At 48.5% G+C, this 21,081-nt stretch overlaps 1 protein-coding gene across 11 annotated transcripts; it reads right to left on the reverse strand.

Annotated features, from left to right (window-relative positions):
- Window positions 1-675: 675 nt before the first annotated feature.
- Window positions 676-17,488, reverse strand: FOXM1 (forkhead box M1; the record flags this gene model as incomplete). 11 transcript variants are annotated; one of them, XM_080706097.1, is made up of 8 exons in its annotated part: window positions 676-1,701; window positions 9,080-9,255; window positions 9,462-9,531; window positions 10,049-10,093; window positions 10,961-11,089; window positions 12,103-12,294; window positions 14,514-14,665; window positions 16,990-17,488. In XM_080706097.1, the coding sequence occupies 8 exons, from the start codon at window positions 17,486-17,488 to the stop codon at window positions 676-678; spliced, it is 2,289 nt and encodes a 762-aa protein (XP_080562223.1). The 11 variants fall into 11 exon arrangements, with proteins under 11 accessions (XP_080562223.1, XP_080562222.1, XP_080562221.1 ...); XM_080706096.1 differs by having other exon boundaries at window positions 9,462-9,534; XM_080706095.1 differs by having other exon boundaries at window positions 16,987-17,488.
- Window positions 17,489-21,081: the final 3,593 nt, after the last annotated feature.

Genomic DNA, 21,081 nt, shown 5'->3' on the forward strand with positions numbered 1-21,081 from the left:
AACCAGGATTTCTTCTTGCAGGAAAGCTGACTTGGAAACACGGGCAGGTGAGGGAGCAAATAAGGGGGCCCTGGCAAGCAGGCTGGGTGCCCACGCAGAGAGGCCCAGCGCTGGGAACCTCAGGCCTGGGAGACCGTGCACCGCGGCCCCTCGCCTTCTCTAGGTCCCAGAGCAAGGCACAGAAGCAAGCTGCAGCCGTCGGCCTGCCCACCTCTGGCAGTCTCTAGATAATGATCTAAGGAAATAAGCTTACATTTATAGTTAGAGGATAATCTGGAGAATTTACACTATTTACAAGGGCCCCTCTCTAAGGACTAGGGAAGGCCATAGACTGCTGAGCACAGAACGGAAAGGGTCTGGGGAGTTCCTAACCCTGCTCCCCGTTGGTTTTGCCACTAACACCCTTCAGCTTCCAGGAGAACAGAGGAGTCAGAGTCTCTCAAAGAGCATACGGTGGCACAGAGACTAGTTACCAAGACCCTGCTGCTCGCAAAGGTCCAGCAGCGGCTAAGGGGGGGCTGGGCATAATCAGGCCAGGGAGCTTCGAGGAGCAGCACGGTCCCTGCCTGCTGCCCTCCCTCGGAGGGCCAGGGGTGCAGCGAGTATGGCCTGCCCAGCCACACAAGCGCCCGGAGTGGCGGACAGCCTGAGTGCAGGCTAGGCCAAGTCCAGCCTCTACCGCAGCTCTGGAATGAACTGAGACCAGTTAATGCTGTCAGGGCCCAGCGGGTCCTCCTCCAGGCCAGGGAAGTTGATGTCCAGCAGGATCTTGCTGAGGCTGTCATTCATTGTGTCCAGAACCAGGCCTTCTGTCAAAGAACGGTTGGCTGAAAGGCTGGAAACCTGTGGCTCCGGGGAGCCTGGCTTGGGGACCTCCAGATCTGAGGGAGAAGAGCTGCCAAAGGGGTCAGAGGTGAGGTCAAAGGGTTCTGCACCGAGGAGCTCTCGGGGTAAGTCGAAGAGGGGGACACTTTTCAGGGGTGTGGTGCTCAGATCCATCAGCCCCAAGGAGTCCGGGAGGGAGCCAAATGCACCCTGAGGGGTTCGTACTGGGCTGAAATCTAGGCCCCCGACTTTGGCTGGGGGTGTGAGCCTCCAGGACTCCGGGGTTCTGGGGAGGACAGATTTGCTGGGAGTGGAGGAAATCGGCAGCGTCTCCTTAATGGGGGTCTTGAAAGGTCCTCCCTCCTCCTGGGGACAGCCAAGGTGGGAGACGGGCTGCGAGGACTCTGCGGGGACAGGGGGCCCCGCGGCCCGCCGGGACGTGCTGGGGCCCTCCGAGAAGACCAGCTCGGGCTCATCCAGACAGGGCGGCAGCAGGTGCTGTTTCCGTCGAGACCGGCTCATCTCTCTCCTCTCCCTTCGTTTAATCACGAGCATTTCTGAGACACACCGGGCTGGGGACTTGAGCCCTGTATAGGACTTCTTGGATCTTGGGGTGGGAGAGCAGGACGAGTCCTCCCAGGAGTGAGACAGCTCCTCTTTGAAAGATGGGAATGGGGAAGGCCACTCTTCCAGGGGAGGGCTCTCCACTTTGATGGGTCTTGCTAAGTGTGGCATGTCCTCCTCAGGCTGGGTTTCTTCCTCCTTGATGGACTGAACTGGAAGCAATGGTAACAGCCCTTCCTCAAGCAGGGGCTTCTCCTCCTTCACTGTTCCTGCAGCAGGAAGAGGGGCTATGCCCTCCTCAGCCAGCAGCAGCTGAAAGGGAAGCAGAGGCAAGGTAGAAAGACTGACTTAACCACTGTCACCAGGAAGGGCCTGGAGCCACGACCACAGTGAGCCACATACTGGTTCTGACCCCCTTGCCATTATATTTGTTTATTTATTTATTTATTTATTTATTTATTTATTTTTGGTAGTGCTGGGGAAGGAACCCAGGGGTATTCTACCTCAGAGCTAACCTCTATTTTATTTATTTTTTTGGTGGTACTGGGGTTCCTGGGAGACCTTCTACCTCCAGGCTACACTACCAGACCTATTTTTACATTTTTATTTGGAAACAGGGTCTCCTAAGCCAGCGGCAGGCTTCGAACCTGCGCGATCCTCCTGTCTCTGCCTCCCAAGCACGGGGATTACAAGCATGTGCCACCATGTCCGGCGAGCTAACCTATATTTTTATTTTTAGTGCGTCTAGGGATGAAACCCAGGGGCATTCGACCTCCAAGCTACACTCCCTGCCCTGTTTTTTATTCTTTATTTTGAAACAGGGTCTCACTAAGTTACAGAGGGCCTCACTAAATAGCTGAGGCTGTCCGCGAAATGTGATCCTCTGGTCTCAGCTTCCCAAATGCTGGGATTATAAGCATGTGCCACCACACCTGCCTATTTTTATTATTTTTAAACAGGCCTATTTTTATTATTTTTAAACAGGGTCTCACTAAATTGCGGAGGGCCTAAATAGCTGAGGCTGTTCACAAACCTCAATCCTCCGGTCTCAGCCTCCCAAATACTGGGATTATAAGCGTGTGCCACCACACCCATATCCTATTTTTTATTCTTAATTTGAAACAGAGTCTCACTGATTTCCAAAAGGCCTCACTAAGTAGCTGAGGCTGTCTGCAAATCGTGATCCTCCTGTCTCAGCCTCCCAAATGCTGGGATTACAAGTGTGTGCCACCGCGCCTGGCTTCCCTCTTACCTTTTTATTACCTTACTCACTTATTGCATTGGGGATTGAATCCACGATATCTATCTCTGAGCTACACCCTCAGCCCTATTTTTTATTCTTTATTTTGAAACAGGGTCTCACTAAGTTGTAGAGAGCCTCACAAAGTAGCTAAGGCTAGCTAAAAACCTGTGATCCACCAGCCTCAGCTTATTATTTTTAATTAATATGTATAACTGGGTGTGGTGGCATATGTTTGTAATTTTAGTACTTAGGAGACGGAAACAGGAGGATGCAGCTTTGAGGCCAACTGTAGCCATTTAGTAAGGCCATCTGCAACTCTGCTTCGAAATAAAAAGGGCTGGGGGCCGAGCGTGCTCGTGTACACTTGTAATTTCTGTTCTTGGGAGGCTGAGACAGGAGGATCTAGGGTTTGAGTCCAGCCCCAGCAACTTAGTGAGGTCCTCAGCAACTTAGTAAAACCCTGTGTCAAAATAAAAGATAAAAAAGGGAAGGGTGTGTCACTCAGAAGTAGAATGCCCCTGGATTCCACCCCCAGTATAAAAAAAAATACATACAGCTGGGCGTGGTGGCGCATGCTTGTAATCCCAGCATTCGGGAGGCTGAGACCTGGAGGATCGCGGTTTGCGGACAGCCTCGGCTACTTAGTGAGGCCCTCTGCAACTCAGTGAGACCCGGTTTCAAAATAAAGACTAAAAAATAGGGCAGGGGGTGTAGCTCGGAGGTTGAATGCCCCTGGGTTCCATCCCCAGACCTGCAAAAAAAAAAAATAATAATAATACATACATACATACATACATACATACATATAGATACATGCATACACATATGTATACTTTTGGTGCTGGGGATGGAACAAAGGGCCTTGGGCATGCTAAACCAAGAACTCTAGCATAGCTTTTATTTTTTTTGATGGGGGAGGGAGTTTAGGGATTGAACCTAGGAGCATTTGACTCCTGAGCTACACTCTCAGCCCTATTTTTTATTTTTTTTTTGGTGGTACTGGGGGTGGAACCCAGAGGCTTTCTACCTCCAGGCTACACTCCCAGACCCATTTTATATTTTACTTGGAAACAGGGTCTCACTAAGTTGCTGAGAGCCTCACTAAGTGGCTGAGGCTGGCTTCGAACCTGTGCGATCCTCCTGTCTCAGCCTCCCAAGTGCGGGGATTACAAGCGTGCGCCACCACACCCGGCTTCTCAGCCCTATTTTTTATTCTTTATTTTGAAACAGGATCTCACTAAGTTGTGGAGGACTTCTCTAAGTAGCTGAGGCTTGCAAGGAACCCACAATCCTCCTGTCTCAGCCTCCCAAGTACTAGGATTACAAGCGTGCACCACTACGCCCGGCAAAAAAATATCTTAAACATAAAAGACAGAGGTTAAGATTCTGATAACAATGAGCTTTCCCACACTAATAAAAAGACCCTATAGAAAACCGAGGAATGTCCATAAATAGGCAATTCAGAGAAGACAATTCCAAGTGACCAAATATAGCGATAAGGTGCTCAATCTTACTGACAAAGAAAGATAAAATTAGACAGAGACATCGCTTCCATACATTAAGCTGGCAGATATTAACTTACAGTGCTGAGGATCCAGCCCAGGGCCTTGTTCATGCTAGGCAAGCACTTCATCACTGAGCTGCAGCCCAGCCTTAGATGGGCCAGTACTAAATGACTGATAATACCAATTGTCAGAGACACAGATCTTATCATATATTGCTGGTTGGAATGTGAATTATCATGGCTCTATTTTTTTTTTAACACAATCTAGTAATATGTAGTAAAATTTTAAATGTTTTCACTCAACAATCTCACCTCTGGAACTATATCCCAGACACAAAAGCACTAGCCAGAAAGATCCTTGCAAAGATATTTATTGCAGTGTTGTTGGTAGAGCAAAAACCCAGAATCAAAAGATACCCATAAGCTGGGTGTGGTAGCTCATGCCACATCAACCTAGCAAGACCCTTTTTCAAAATAAAAATGAGCCAGGAGGCCGGGCGTGGTGGCGCACGCTTGTAATCCCCGCACTTGGGAGGCAGAGACAGGAGGATTGTGCAGGTTCGAAGCCAGTCACGTGCGCTGGCTTAGGAGACCCTGTTTCCAAATAAAAAATGTAAAAATAGGTCTGGGAGTGTAGCCCGGAGGTAGAAGGGCTTCCAGGAACCCCAGTACCACCAAAAAAAAAAAAAAAAAAAGAGCCAGGAGTGGTGGTGCACACTTGTAATCCCAGTACTTGGGAGGCTGAGACAGGAGGATCACAGGTTTGAAGCCAGCCTCAGCAGCTTAGTGAGGCTCTCAGCAACTTAGTAAGACCCTGTTTCCAAATATATATAAAATAAGTCTCGAAGTGTAGTATGGAGGTAGAAGGCCCCTGGGTTCCATCCCCAATAACACACACACACACACACACACACACACACACACACACACACACACAAAGAAAAAAAAATAAAAATAGTGTTGGAGTATAGCTCAGAGATAGAACGCCTTGGGTTCAATCCCTAGTACCATAAATAAATGAATAAATAAATAATGAATTAGGCTGGGTGTGGTAGTGCATGCCTGTGCTCCCACACTTGACAGGCCAAGAAAATAGGATTGTAAAAATAAAAGGCCAGAAGCCGGGCGTGGGGGCGCACGTTTGTGATCCCAGCATTCGGGAGGCTGAGACCGGAGGATCGCGGTTCGTGGACAGCCTCACCTACTTAGTGAGGCCCTCTGCAACTCGGTGAGACCCGGTTTCAAAATAAAGAATAAAAAATAGGGCAGGGGGTGTAGCTCAGAAGTCAAATGCCTCTGGGTTCCATCCCCAGACCCGCAAAAAAAAAAAAAAAAAAATAAATAAATAAATAATAATAAAAGGCCGGGACTTTCACTCAGAGGTAAAATGCCTCTGGGTTCAATTTTCAGTATCACCAACAAAATAAAACAAAGAATTAGAACTATTCTGTGGCTTGGAAGGGCTTCCATGAGGTCTTTTGTTTTGTTTTGCCATACTGAGAGACTCCTATATCCTGGACAAGCCCTCTAATAATAATAATAATAATAATAGTTATTATTATTATTATTATTATTATTATTATTATTATTACTATTGTGGTACTGGGCATTGAACTCAGAGACCTTCTACCTCCAAGCTACACCCTAGTCTTATTTTTTTTATTCTTTATTTTGAAATAGGGTCTCACTAAGTTGTGGATGGCCTAAGTAGCTGAGGCTGGCAGTGAACCTTAGATCCTCCTGTCTCAGCCTCCTACTTGAATTACAAGCCTGTGCCACCACGCTCGGTTTTTTCCTTCTATTTTGAGACAGAGTCTAGCTAAATTGTCCAGGCTGGCCTCAAACTTGTGATTTTTTTTTTTTTTCCCCTCAGCTTCCCGAGGAACTAAGATTACAGGTGTGCACTATTGCGGCCAGCTTCTGTGAGGTCTTGTTGAGTTAGACAAGGACTGATGTAGCTGTGCATGGTGGTGCATACTTGTAATCCCAGTGACTAAGGGGGCTGAAGGAGGAGGATTGTAAATTTTAGGCTGGCCTGGGCAACTTACTAAGATCCTGTCTCAAAATAAAATGTAAGCTGGGGGATGCCGGGCGTGGTGGCGCACGCTTGTAATCCCCATGCTTGGGAGGCTGAGACAGGAGGATCGCACAGGTTCAAAGCCAGCCTCAGCTACTTAGTGAGGCTTTCAGCAACTTAGTGAGACCCTGTTTCCAAATAAAAATATAAAATAGGTCTGGGAGTACAGCCCGGAGATAGAAGGGTTTCCAGGAACTCCAGTACCACCAAAAATAAATTAATTAATTAATAAAAAAAGGAAGCTGGGAGTGATGGCACACTCTTGCAATTCCAGCACTTGAGAGGCTGAGACAGGAGGATAAAGGTTCATGGCCAGCCTCAGCTACTTAGTGAGGCCCTCCGCAACTTTGTGAGATCCTGTTTCAAAATAAAGAATAAAAACTGGGGTTGGGATGTAGCTTGGAGGTAGAATGCTCCTGGGTTCAATCCCCAGTTAACACACACACACACACAAAAAAAAAAAAAAAAAAAAAAGAAAAAGAAAAAGAAAAAATAGGGTGGTGGTACTTGCCTATAATCCCTGTACTTAGGAGGTTGAGAGGAGAATTGCAGGTTTGACGACAGCCTCAGCAAGTAGTGAGACTCTCATCAACCTAGTGAGACCCGGTTTCCAAATAAAAAATAAAATCAGGCTGGGGGTGTAGTGTAAAGGTAGAATGCCTCTGGTTTCAATCCCCAGTACCACTGGGGGGAAAAAATATAGAGCTGGGGGTATAGCTCAGAGGTAGAATGCCCCTGGGTTCAGTTCCCAGTACTGCAATAAATAAACAAACAAATAAAAAGGAGCTGGGCATGGTAGTACACTTTTTTTGTGGTACTGGATATTGAACCCAGAGGCATTCTCCCTCTGAGCTACACCCTCAGCCCTATTTTTTATTTATTTTTTCCAGTACTGGGGATGGAATCCAGTGGCATTATACCTCTGAGCTATACCCCCAGCCTTATTTTTTAGTCATTTTATTTTTTGAAACAGGGTCTCACTGAGTTGCAAGCCTCACTAAGTAGCTGAGGCTCTCTGCAAACCACGATCCTCTGGTCTCGGCCTCCTGAATGCTGGGATTACAAGCATGTGCCACCATGCCCGGCCCCTATTATTTTTTTTATTGTTTATTTTTATTTATTTACTTTTTGTGGGTCTGGTGATGGAACCCAGGGGCATTCGACCTCCAAGCTACACCCCCTGCCCTATTTTTTATTCTTTATTTTGAAACAGGGTCTCACTAAGTTGCAGAGGGCCTCACTAAGTAGCTGAGGCTGGCCGCGAACCTGTGATCCTTCTGTCTCAACCTCCCAAGTTCTGGGATTACAGGTGTGAGCCACCACATCCGGCCATAGTAACACACTCTTATAATCCAAGTACTTAGTAAGCTAAGACAGGAGGATTGCATATTCAAAGCCAGCCCTGGCAATTTAGTGAGACTCTCAGAAATCTAGTGAGACCCTGTTTCCAAATAAATAAATTGGGCTGGGGGTAGAGTTTAGAGGTGTAGAACGCATCTGCGTTCAATTCCCAGTACAAAATAAAATAAATAGGGCTAGAGGTATAGGTCAATGGTAGAGCGTTCCTGAGTTCATCCTTAGTACTGCAAAAAACAAAACTAGGGTTGGGGGTATAGCTCAGTGGTAGACTGTGTACTTACCATGCTGGAGGTGCTGGGTTCAATCCTCAGCACACACATGTATGCACCCCCCCACGCACAAAATGATATTTATAATTTTATGTATAATATATATTATCATTTTTTTGGTACTAGGGATTGAATCCAGGGACATTTTTCTTCTTTTTTTTTTTTTTTGCGGTAGTGGGATTGAACCCAGGGGCATTCTACCTCCAAGCTATAGCCCAGCCTTATTTTTAAGTTGCAGAGTGACTAAGTAGCTGAGGCTGGCTGCAAACTGGGATTATAAGCATGTGGCACCATGCCCAGCTAGGAGCATTTTTCTAAGCTATACCCCAGTCCTATTTTGCTTGTTTGTTTTGCGGTACTGGGGATGAAACCTGAGGGCATTCTACCTCCAAGCTACAGCTCCAGCCCTATTTTTATTATTTTGAAACAGGGTCTCACTAAGTTGCGGAGGGCCTCACTAAGTAGCTGAGGCTATCCACAAACCATGATCCTCCGGTCTCAGCCTCCCAAATGCTGAGATTTTAAGTGTGTGCCACCATGCCCATCTCCTATTTTTTATTCTTTATTTTGAAACAGGAGCTCACTGGCTGGTCTTGAACCCATGACCATCCTGTCTCAGCATCCTAAGTACTGGGATTATAAGCATTTGCCACCACACCTGGATAAACAAATTTTCTTGTTGTTTTTGTGGTACTGAGATTAAACCCAGGGGTATCCTATCTCTATTTTATTTTTATAGCCCTATTTTATTTTTATTTTTTTGTGGTACTGGGGATGGAGCCCAGGGGTTGTTTTTTGGTGGTGGTACTAGGGATTAAACCTAAACCCAGGGGCATTTTACCTCCTAGTTATACCCCTAGCCCTTTTTTATTTATTATTCAGAAACTGGGTCTCTCTAATTTGCAGAGAGTCCCGATTAGTTGCTGAGGCTGGCCACAAGCCGTGAACCTGTGATCCTCTTGTCTCAGCCTCCCAAGGACTGGGATAACAGGTACGCCACCATTCCTGGCTTGTCTGCATTCTTACAAACTCATCAAATATCTCTTCTGCTGCCACTTACATCCTAATCCAAATTCCTTTTTTTGCTCTTATAATGCTATCTAATTTCCCTGTTTTTATGCCTTCTCTACAAAACTCCATCCACAAGCTTCTCAAGGAACACTTATCATCAAGGGCTTTGCAAGCCGTGGGCTTCACACTTTGATTAGCATCTCCATGGGGAAACACAAAAAGCTCACCTTGGGGGCAATGCGGACTCGCTTGCTGTGGCGGGCCAGCTCTGAGCTCATGAGGGAAGCCGCCAGGGGCAGTGGCACCTTCACCGAGGGCTGCAGCACCAGCGACTGGTTCACTGGGAACTGGATGGGCACCAGGTACGAACTGACCCGTGGTAGCAGTGGCTTCATCTTCCGCCCTAGGAGGAAACAGGCGCCATCAGGAGCAGGAGAGACAGGGGTCCATCCCTGCTCAGTCCCAGGAGCTTTGCTCTCCTTCTACTGGGCCCAGGTCCAAATGCTAGACTGGGGCAGAGAAAGAACTGAGAACAGACTCCTGGAATCGGGTTCCCTAAGATTCGTCCCACAGCAAGGCTCGGGCCTGAGGCCACTCGGCCACACTCACGTGCGCCCAAGGGGAGTTCAGCTTTGATGGTCACATTCTGCCGGAGGTCAGGATTGGGCCGTTTCTGCTGCTGCTTGGGGCAGACAGGAAAAGAAGGAGACCTGGGTTAATAAGGCCAGGGAAACAGCGGAACCCCACCAGCTTGAGCTGGTGCACCTGAGGCAGCTGAAAGCCCAGAAAGCAAAAGCCGACCTGAGGGGATGGAGGCAGACGAGCACAATCTCTCAGCCGTGCTTAGGGGACAGGTGAACGCAGACAGACATAACGGTGGCAGGATGCTCCTAGCACCTCACCCACACGTCCGTGCCGCCCACGGGGATGCTAAGGCATGCAGCCGAGTGGCAAAGGAAAGCAAGGCCTATGCCCTGCTCTCCTGCCGTGCCCTGCTCTGCCCAGTGCGCATCTGTGATGCCCGCGGACAGGGAGATGCAAGCATGTGCCCGCAGCTTCCGGGAGCTTGTGAGGGCTACCAGGCACACAGCTGTAGATCCCTTCTCCGTATCACAGCTCGTCTCTGCCCACGGAAGCCATGCTGAGCAGCGAAAGAAAACAAGGCCAAGCCCCGAGCCAGAAGGAAAGAACCTTACTGAGTCCAAGTGCTCGGGCGATTGTGGAGACCCTGGGTCCAGTGGCTGACGGCGGCCAGGCAGTGTGGGAGAGAAATAAGATGAAGTTACCACCAATGTGGTCCGTCAGAGCGGACTGGGAAGAAACCCATTCCTCACAGAGGCCGAGGGACACCCTGGACAACTCTCCCTCCCAGGAGGACGGTCAGAGCTCCAGACGTCCCCAAACAATGGCTCCTTTCTGAAAAGATGTTCTGATGGCTCGGTTTCTGGGCCCTCAGCTCAAGAAGGGTGTTTTTAGAGCAAGGCTTCCCAGACTTTCTCTGAACTAATCATTTCAGATACTTGTGAAAAATACAAATTCCTAGGCCTATCCCAGACCCACTGAATCAGGAGCCCTAAGAGAAGGGGCTGGAAAGCCCTACTGTAACAAGTATCCCGGGCAACTCTGTTTCACAGGGGAGTTAGGGACATAGCCCCTGGGAGTTCTCTAATTTGGATCAGAACAGTTCTTTCTCTGCCCCAGTCTAGCATTTGGTATTTGTCAACTCTACATAATTCAGTGAGTTTTATGCATATTGCTAACTGGCTGGCTGCTTCTCAACTCTCCCCTGATCGATCAAGAACATCACAGGAAGGGGCTCATTCCTTTTTTGGGGTGTGTGGTACTAGGGATTGAACCCAGGGGCATTCTACCTCTGAGCTACACCCTACCCTGCCCTATTTTTTATTCTTTTTTTTAAAACAGGGTATAAGTTGCAGAGGGCCTCACTAAGTAGCTGAGGCTGGCTGCAAACATGTAATCCTCTTGTCTCGGCCTCCCAAGTACTGGGATCTTAAGTGTGCGTCACCACGCCTGGCTAGCTCATTCCTTTGAGATGGCTATGATGGCCTCCAGTGCTGGCTCTGTTTAGACAAAACCAGGACACTCACCTTAAACACCTGGTCCAATGTCAAGTAGCGATTGGCACTGGGGTGAATGGTCCAAAAGGAGACCTTGCCATTGGCGGATGTTTCTCGAACAAACATGTCATGGAGGGAAAGGTTGTGTCGAATGGAATTCTGAAAGAGGAAAGCAACAGTCATTGGCTACTCCAGCTTCAGAAACATCACTTCCGCTGCGCCCAGCACAGGCTTTGTCTAGGCTCCTTGGAACTCTGCCTGTCGGCAGCTCTCCCCCTGACACTCCGTACGGTGTAGCTGATGCCCCAGCTACAAGGCCATCTCTTCATGGAGATAAAGATTGGTGCTCTGCTTTAGTTTGGTGATAAAGTAAAGACCTGGCCACTTCCTGGCTCCGAAGGCCTGGGCCAGAGGCCCCCCCACCCATTCCCAGAGAGCCTGAGCAACCTAGCAAGATCCTGTTTCAACATAAAAAATGAAAGGGGCTGGGATGTAGTTCTGTGGTAGAGAGCCCCTGAGTTTAGTCACCAGTTAGAGGGACTGAACACGGAAATTTCTGCCTCCTACTTAACCGCAGCTCTTTGTGTTATTTTATTTTACTTTTGTGTGGTACTGGGGATTGAACCCAGGGGTAATCTACCTCTGAACTACACCCTTAATCCTATCTTATTTTTATTTTAAAACAGGGTCTCGCTAGGTTGACAAGAGTCTCACTACTTGCTGAGGCTGTGCTCAAACACGTCTCAACCTTCCAGGTACTGGGATTACAAGCTTTAGCTACCACGCCCGGCTCTTTTTTATAAAAGTTTTATACTGAGCCAAGGTCTTGCTAGATTGCCCAGGCTAGCCTAGAACTTGCTATCCTCCTACCTTAGCCTTGCAAGTACTGGGATTACAGGTGTGTGCCACTGTGCCTGGCTAAAAAAGACATCTTTTCATAAAACTACTTAGCCACCCCAGGGGCTGGTACCCCAGGACTGCTGTTCAGTACGGCACAAAGGTGGGCTTGGTGTCCACTGAAGTCTCTCCATAAGCCTTAGGCTGAAATGAATGAAGGGGCTGCAGATCTTCTGTGGATGCTTTTGCCTAGGTCCAGTGTGATCAGCACCGGAGATAAACAGTCAGGCTCGGGATGCAGTGACCTTGACCCTGGTGGTTATGGGACACGTTACCTTCCAGCCTGGCTTGGCAATGTGCTTAAAATATGGGAAGTGGTCCTCAATCCAAGTGTAGATGTCCTTTAGGGTCATGCGCTTCCTCTCGGTGCTGTTGATGGCAAACTGTATCATGGCCATGTAAGAGTATGGTGGCCGCTGAGACACAGAGTCCTGCCAGGACGCTGATGCCCCCGAGGGCTCCTCCACCTGAGGGACACCAGGAGCCAAAGGGAGAGAGCAGAGGGAATGAGGCTGAAGAGCTCACAGGAGCCACCTCACCCCAGCCCCTGGAGAACATCCTCTCAAGAAACCTTCATCCCATAGAGGTCCTCGAAGCAAATGCACCTGTAAGCACTGTTCTATACTGGAATAAGATTTTAGGACTGGGAAGCATCTTAAAGATGATCTGGTCTTGACCCGAGCCAGTAAGAAACTGCTTCTCTGTCATTATTCTGTTGATGATGTTAGTCAATAATAAGAGAAAGTCCAGTTCTTTCCAGTAGAGTTTTTCTCGTTGGGGCAATATTATGATTCTCAAAGCACTGTGTTTTTTGTTTTTTTCTTTTTTTTAGTGGTACTGGGGTTCCTGGAAACCCTTCTACCTCCAGGCTACACTCCCAGACATCTACTTTTTATATTTTTATTTGGAAACAGGGTCTCTTAAGCCAGTGCGGCTGGCTTCGAACCTGCGCGATCCTCCTGTCTCCGCCTCCCAAGCGCAGGGATTACAAGCGTGCGCTACCACACCCAGCGCTATAGTATATCTTCTAATTAAATTATTTTGTTAATGCAGGCATGGTGGTGCACGCTTGTAATCCCATTACTTGGGAGGTTGAGACAGGAAGATCGTAGGTTGAAAGCCATCCTCAGCTACTTAGTGAGGCCCTCAGCAACCTAGTGAGACTGTTTCCAAATAAAATTTACAAAATCAGGCTAGGGGTATAGGTTGTAATCCTAGTACTTGAGAGGCTGAGATAGGAGGATCTTAGGTTTGTGACCAGCTTCAGCTACTTAGTGAGGCCCTCTACAACTTAGTGAGACCCTGTTTCAAAATAAAGAATGAAAAACAGGACCATCGGTATAGCTCAGAGGTAGAATGCCCCTGGGTTCAATCCTCAGTACTGGGGGGGGGGGTGCTATTTTGTTAAAGATGCTGTATTCAATTAATAGTTAGGATGCCTTTTTAAAATATATATAATTTTTTTGTGTGTGTATGGTGCTGGGGATGGAACCCAGAGGTTTTCTACCTTCGGGCTACACTCCAGACCTTTTTTTTTTTTTTTTTTTTTTTTTTTTTAAGTGGTACTGGGGGTGGAACCCAGAGGCTTTCTACCTCCAGGCTATATTCCCAGACCCATTTTATATTTTATTTGGAAACAGGGTCTCACTAAGTTGCTGAAAGCCTCACTAAGTAGCCGAGGCTGGCTTCGAACCTGTGCGATCCTCCTGTCTCAGCCTCCCAAGCGAGGGGATTACAAGTGTGCGCCACCACGCCCGGCTCTCCCAGACCTATTTTGAAACAAGGTCTCACTAAGTTGCAGAGGTTCTCACTAAGTTGCTAAGGCTAGCCAGGAGCCTGTGATCCTCCTGTCTGAGCCTCCCCAAGTACTGGGATTATAAGCATGTGCCACCAAGCCTGGCCTCAGGGATGCCTCTTTAAAGTCCAAGAGAGAGCTGGGTATGGTGGATCACACCTGTAATCCCAGTACTTGGGAGACTGAGACCAGTACTTGGGAGACTGAGACAGGAGGATCACAGATTCACAGCCAGCCTCAGCTACTTAGTGAGGCCCTCCACAATTTAGTGAGACTCTGTTTCAAAATAAAAAATAAAATGGTGTTGGTAGTATAGCTCAGAGATACAAATGCCTTTGAGTTCAAGCCCCAGTACCACACACACACAAGAGTTAGCCAAGTGCAGTGGCACGCACCTGTGATCTCAGTACTTGGGAGGCTGAGACAGGAAGATGGTAAGTTCAAGGACAGCCTCAGCAAGTAGTGAGAGTCTCATCAACATAGCAAGAGCCTGTTTCAAATTAAACAATAAAGGTGTAATAAAGGTCTGAGGGTATAACTCAAGGGTAGAATGCCTCTGGGTTCACTCTCCAGTGCCACCAAAAAAAAAAAAAAAAAGAGAGAGAGACTTCCTAAACTAAGATCTGTTAATCATTTCCCAAATACCTACTAAGGGCAGAATACTAACCTCAGTGCTCAGAGGAACAGAGTGAGCAGCCAAGGGAATCTGCCCTGAAGGAAATTTCACAGATGGGGGAAGAGTAAGATCCAGGCAGAAAAGCAGCTCAAGTTACACAGAATAGCACTAAATGCAGTGCGTAAGCCAGAACTTGGAAATCGGCTCCTGCGAGCCACTCCATCCAATTCCCTTTATTGCCTCTGACTCCCCTAGCGAGCGACAGAGCAGTTCACCTTAACCTGAGAGTGTTCCGGGTGACAATTTTCCTTTTCCTCCATCTCTTGCTTGATGCTGCAGGAGCTCAGCCCGTCGGAACTCATCTTTCCCAGCCACTGGATATTGGTTAAGCTGTTGTCCAGAGTGCAGCCTGCTGCCTCTCCGCCAGCTGAAGGGGAAACAATCCAAGGCTCACTTAGCTGTCCGAGAAGATGCCTAGTAGCCCCATCCAAATTGGTGGCTAGGAGCCAGGCGTGATGGCGCACACTTGTAATCCCAGCATTCGGGAGGGTGAGACCGGAGGATCGCGGTTCGCAGACAGCCTCAGCTACTTGGTGAGGCCCTCAGCAACTTAGTGAGACCCTGTTTCAAAATAAAGAATAAAAAATACAACAGGGGGAGCCAGGCGTGGTGGCGCATGCTTGTAATCCCAGCATTCGGGAGGCTGAGACCGGAGGATCGCGGTTCGCGGACAGCCTCAGCTACTTGGTGAGGCCCTCAGCAACTTAGTGAGACCCTGTTTCAAAATAAAGAATAAAAAATACAACAGGGGGAGCCAGGCGTGGTGGCGCACGCTTGTAACCCCAGCATTCGGGAGGCTGAGACCGGAGGATCGCGGTTCGCGGACAGCCTTAGCTACTAAGTGAGGCCCTCCGCAACTCAGTGACACCCTGTTTCAAAATAAAGAATAAAAAATTGGGCAGGGGGTGTAGCTCGGGGGTCGAATGCCTCTGGGTTGCATCCCCAGACCCGCAAAAATAAATAAATAAAGCAGGAGGAGTAGGATTTGGAGGTTGAATGACCCTGGGTTCCATCCCCAGACCCGCAAACAAACAAAATACAAATTGGTGTCTAGGGATCAACTCTCCAAGACCTGAGCCCTTAGGGACAGGGAGCACATGCTGAGTCTACTGTAGCTCTGTGTGACTTTGTTCCTCTATGAATTTTGGAAGTAATTCAGGAGCACAGTCAAGTTGCATTTCAATATAAGCCACAGTGGACCTTAGACATTAGTCAAGGCAAGCTTACAATCCAGATGTTTAACATCAATAACCCAAAGAGTGATTTTTCTTCTTCATGTTGCAGTTAGCTCCTTTAAGATGACAAGTGGAAGCCAGGTGTGGTGGCGCACACTGGTAATCCTAGTATCTGGGAGGCTAAGACAGGAGGATTACAGGCCCACGACCAGCCTGAGCAATTTAGCAAGACTCTCAGCAACCTAGCAAGATCTTGTTTCAAAATAAAAAATAAAATAGGGCTGGGAGTGTAGCTGAGAGGTAGACTGTCCCTGGGTTCAAGCTCCAGTACCACCTGAAAAAAAAAAAAAAAAAAAGATGGAGACGCTGGGGGGTGGTACACGCATATAATCTCAGTACGAGGCTGAAATAGGAGGGTCATAGATTCAAGGCTAGTTTCAGCAACTTAGTGAGATGCTTTTCAAAATAAAAAATTTAAAGAAGGGACCCAATGTATATAGCTCAGAGGTAGAATGCCTCTGGGTTCAATCCCTAATACTCCCTCCCAAATATTCTTAGATGGTCAATGGAAATAAACCAAAATAATAAATCCTTCTTGAATATAAAAAAGACAATAGAAATGCTAAATTATTCTCAGCAACTGGGGAGTTTGAGGCAGGAGGATCTCAAGTTCAAAGCCAACCTTGGCAACTTAAGGAAATCTTGACTTAAAAAATGGCTGGTGGTGTAGCTAGCTCAGTAGTAAATTGTCCCTGGGTAAGTATCAAAATAAAATAAAATGGCAGCCTGGTGTGGTGGCCCACACTTGTAATTCTTGTACTTGGGAGGCTGAGACAGGAGGATCACAGGTTTGAGGACAGCTTCAGCAAGTAGCAAGATTCCCATCAACCTAGTGAGACCCTGTTTCAAAATAAAAAAATAAAATAGGGCTGGGTGTACAGATTGGAAGTAGAATGTCCCTGGGTTCAATTCCCAGTACCACAAAATAAATAAATTAAATAAATAAATAAAATGAAGCTGGGCATAATGGTGCATGCTTGTAATCCCAGTACATGGGAGACTGAGACAGGAGGATCACAGGCTCAAAGCCAGCCTCAGCTACTTAGGCCCTCCACAACTTAGTGAGACCTTGTTTCATAATAATAATAATAATAATAATAATAATAATAATAACAACAACAACAATAATAATAATAATAATAATAGGTCTGGGGATATAGCTCAGAGGTAGAATGCATCTGTGTTCAATTCCCAGTACCACATACAATAAATAAATAAATAAATAAATAAATAAATGAGCAAACATATGCTAAATTATAATTGCAACCCTTTCAACAGTGCCCAGAGGATCTGCCTAAAGTTCTCAAAAGTTTTCAGGATGAAGAAAGCCGAGACTTTCCCCGGGTGCAGCCTAGATGCCTGTCTGTGCAGCTATCAACACGACCAACTGTGGACCTTGCCACCAGAGAGGAAAGGCCAGGCCCCTGACCCCTTAACATTGCAGACCACATACCACAGCTCTCCAGTCTCTGCCCCAGAGGGGCTCCAGGTTGCCGAGGGACAGTCGCAGCCCTAGCTGCAGGCTTGGGCCCCAACGTCTTGGTGATGGCGTCTGTCCTCTTGGCATCACTGCCGGTTTGGGTTTGTGGCTGGGCCCCTGGAGCGTGAGTGGGGGCTCCCCCACAGCTGATGAGGATGAATTTGTTGGGCCCAGCGCTGCCGCTTTCCTTCCCTCTGGCGGTCAGCGCCGTGATGATGCTCTGGATGTCCGCGTTGCTGGGGATGGCCACCACTTGCGTGTTGGGCATGGTGGGATGGTTAATAATCTTGATCCCAGCTGGAAACTTGCAAGAGCTGGACTCTGCCACCTCCTGGGAGGCCTGTGCTTGGCTAGGCTCCTCTTGGGCTGGGCGTCTCCCAGGTTCCTCCTTTGGCGGTTCACACGGAACATTTTGAACCGGAAGGGGCAGCCTTCGTCTTTTGAGAATCAGTGGCCGTCGGGGGCTGGTTTTCATTATGAATCGGTGTTTTCACTCTCCATTGAGAATAGCAAGAATGGACCCTGCAAATGCGGACAGGACAATGTCAGAGACTGTGAGACCAAGCGTGCTTTTACAGAAAGGCAGTCCTCTGCACATATTGCTGAGAGCACGAGCCCAAGGCTGGGTAAGGCTCCGGAGCCTTTGTAAGGACCTCAGAAAATCCAGTGAGTCCTACTGACCAAAGGAAGCTAAACCTAAGTGGGGTGTGCTGGTGCACACCTGTGATCCTAGTACTTGGGAGGCTGAGACAGGAAGAGCGCAGGTTTGAGGCCAGCCTCAGCAATTTAGCGAGACCTGTTTTAAATAAGAATAGACTAGGGCTCCACGTGTATCGGAGGTAGAATGCCCCTGAGTTCAATCACCAGTACTGCAAAAAAAGAAAAAAGAAGAAAAAAAAAAAGAAAACTAAAGCTAAAATGATAGCAAACAAGAAATTTCAAAGGGGAAAGTGGGACTGGACTTGAGATAGTCAAAGGTTTCCTTCTGTAAGCTTAATAATGATTGGTCACAAGAATGAGTGAGAAATCTAAAAAAAAGTGGTCAATTCTATTATTTCCCACTATAATTCAGATAGATCACTTGAAGTAACTGGAGAGTCAGGAATAGGATAGGAGGGCCTATGGTAATCAGGAGTCCTAACAAAATTCTGATCCATATACATACACACACACACACACACACACACACACACACACACACACACATCCCACTACTACGGAAGCTGAGATAGGATTAAAAATTTGAAGTCAGCCTCAGCAACCTAGCAAGACCCCGTTTCAAATTAAAAAATAAAAAGGGATGGAGGTGTAGCTCAGAGGGAGCATGCCCGAGTTCCATCCCCAATACAAAAAGTATATTTTCTTTCACAATTTACAAAACAATATATAGTGACACTTCAGTACTTGTGCTTATGCAGTTTACAGCACTATGTTGACTTTACTAATTAAATTCTCTTCCAGAACCAAGATTATAATTCCTAGCACCTGACTTAGAGAACGTGCTAGCATTAATATGCTAAGGTGGCTTTGAAATGCTCAGAAAATAGTTGTGTCTCTTTTAAAGAAGGCGTGTTACTGCTTTTTATAGATACACAGACTCTTGTACTATTAAGTAAAATCCTACCATTCTATTTTGAAGCCTTTTGAGAGACAGAAGAACCGGCTGTCTCCTTTTTAGGGCACCTGCTGGTGCTCCTCCTAAAAAACAAAACAAAAAGACTGAACTTCTTTGACATTTGCCAACAGCCTCGAGTGTTCAGGCCCTACCCACCCTGTCACCTCCCTTTCTTTTATATGTTTCCTCTCCCTTCAAATCTCAGATTTAATTCTATTTCCTATCCCTCCAGGCCTTCTCCCCGGCTCCAAATCAATCAGGTAGATACTGTTCCTTTCCCCCCGGAGTATCCACGTTTTAACGTTCTCTTCGGCTCCTTAGCCAGCCTCGTCCTGCGGCTGTCAACCCTTTCTGGCGGCGGGAGGCTTCCGGAGTGATTCTTTGACCCAGTTCCCACCCAGAACCGAGAAACCAGGCTACATTCCCGGGCCGCGGGAGGAGGGCCTGCGGAGGGCCCGGGGCGGCGGGCGGACGGCCGAGCAGGCCCCGTCTCCCTCCCGGCGCAGGCCCTCCTCCCACGGCCCCGGTCCCGGTCCCGCCGGCCGGGCTCCGGGAAGCCCAGGGGCGGGGCGGGAGCGGGGCCAGGCCGGGGGCTGCGGTCCGGCCTCTCCCCGGCGGCGCCGCTCACCTGGCGGTGCGGGCCGCGCTGGTCCTGGCCGGCCGGGCGGCGGCCCGGGGTGCGGGAGCGAGGCGGGGGCCGGCGCCGGGGGTGGGTCCGCGGCGCGGCGGCGCTTTCAGTTTGTTCCGCTGTTTGAAATTGGCGCCGGCGGAGCGTTGCGGTCACGTGACGGAGCGTCGCCAATCGGCGGCGGCGTGTCTCCGCGTTCCGCCCGGAACGCCGGCGCCGGGGCGGCGAGAGCGGGGTAAGCGCGGCTCGCGGGCGGCGGGCGGCGGGGAGCGAGGGGCGGGCGGCGGGCGGGCCTCCGCCCCGCGTGTCTGGGGGATGCGGGCCCGGATTATGGGGAAACCGAGCCTCAGCGAGGCGGATGAGAGGCTCACTCCCGGCAGAGGCTGTCCTCGAACCCGCGCTCCTCGGGCCCCGCCTCCCGAGCCCTGATGACAGGCGCGCGCCACCCGCCTCGGCTGGTCTGTCGTGTTCTGCCGCCGTCCCGGGTCTGGGGCACACCCCCTTCCCAAGCCGAGAAGTAGCCGGAAGTCTTATTTATTTCCTTCCTTCCTTCCTTCCTTCCTTCCTTTCCTACTTACCTATCTACCTTGCAGTACTGGGGATGGAGCCCAGGGGCATTCTACCTCCGAGCTACACCCCCAGCCCGATATTTTATTCTTTTTTTTTTTTTTTTTTTTCCTTCACAGTACTGGGGATGGAATCCAGGAGCATTCTACCCCAGCCCTGTTTTTTATTCTTTATTTTTAAACCGAGTCTCGCCTGGCGTGGTGGCGCACGCTTGTAGTCCCAGCATTCGGGAGGCTGAGACGGGAGGGTTGCGGAGGTTCCAAGCCAGCCTCGGCTACTTAGGTCCTTTGCAATCCCGTGAGACCCTGTTTCAAAATAATGATTAAAAAAATAGGGTTGGGGGTGTCGCTCAGAGGTAGAATGCCCCTGGGTTCCATCCCCATTACCGCAAAGAAAAAGGAAAAAAGAAAAAATACCGGATCACAGTGAGTTTCAGAGGGCCTCACTAAGTAGCTGAGGCTGTTCTTGAACCGCGTCCTCCGGTCTCAGCCTCCCAAATGCTGGGATTACAAGTGTGCGCCACCACGCCCGGTTTATTATTTGTTTTGAAACAGGGTCTCACTGAGTCACCAAGGGCCTCACTAAGTAGCTGAGGCTGTCCTCGAACCTGTGACAACCTGTGATCCTCCTGCTGGGATTACAAGCGTGCACCTTTAGCCTGGCTTCCTTTATTTATTCACTAAACAAATGCACTTAACTTTTGTGGAGCAGCCACTGTGTGTGGGTACTCCCTGGTCCTCAAGATAGGAAGACAGTCAAGGTTCTTTCCTTCCCCTGAGTTTATTGCCTGCAGGAGAGGGGAGCGCAGCCATTTTGCAAGAATCAAAATAAACAGGGTTCTAGCTATAAAGTGACAAGTTAAAGGTCCGTGAAACTTTTTTAAAAATTTATTTATTGCCAGCCGGGCATGGTGACGCTTGTAATCCCAGCATTTGGGAGGCTGAGACCAGAGGATGGTGGTTCGCAGAAAGCCTCAGTTACTTAGGCCCTCCATAACCTAGTGAGACCCTGTTTCAAAATAAAGAATAAAAAATAGAGCAGGGGGTATAGCTCGGAGGTAGAATGCCCCTGGGTTCCATCCCCAGAGCCCCCCCCCCACAAATATTTATTTATTGCCAAGCCTAATGGTGCATGCTGGTTTGAAGCCAGCCTCAGCAACTTAGTGATACTCTCAGCAACTTAGTGAGGCTCTTAGCAATTTAATGAGACTCTCTTTCCAAATAAAATAAAGTAGGTCTGGGAGTATAGTCCAGAAGTA

The sequence above is a fragment of the Muscardinus avellanarius genome, assembly GCF_963383645.1.
Source record: "Muscardinus avellanarius genome assembly, chromosome: 11".
NCBI lineage: Eukaryota > Metazoa > Chordata > Mammalia > Rodentia > Gliridae > Muscardinus > Muscardinus avellanarius.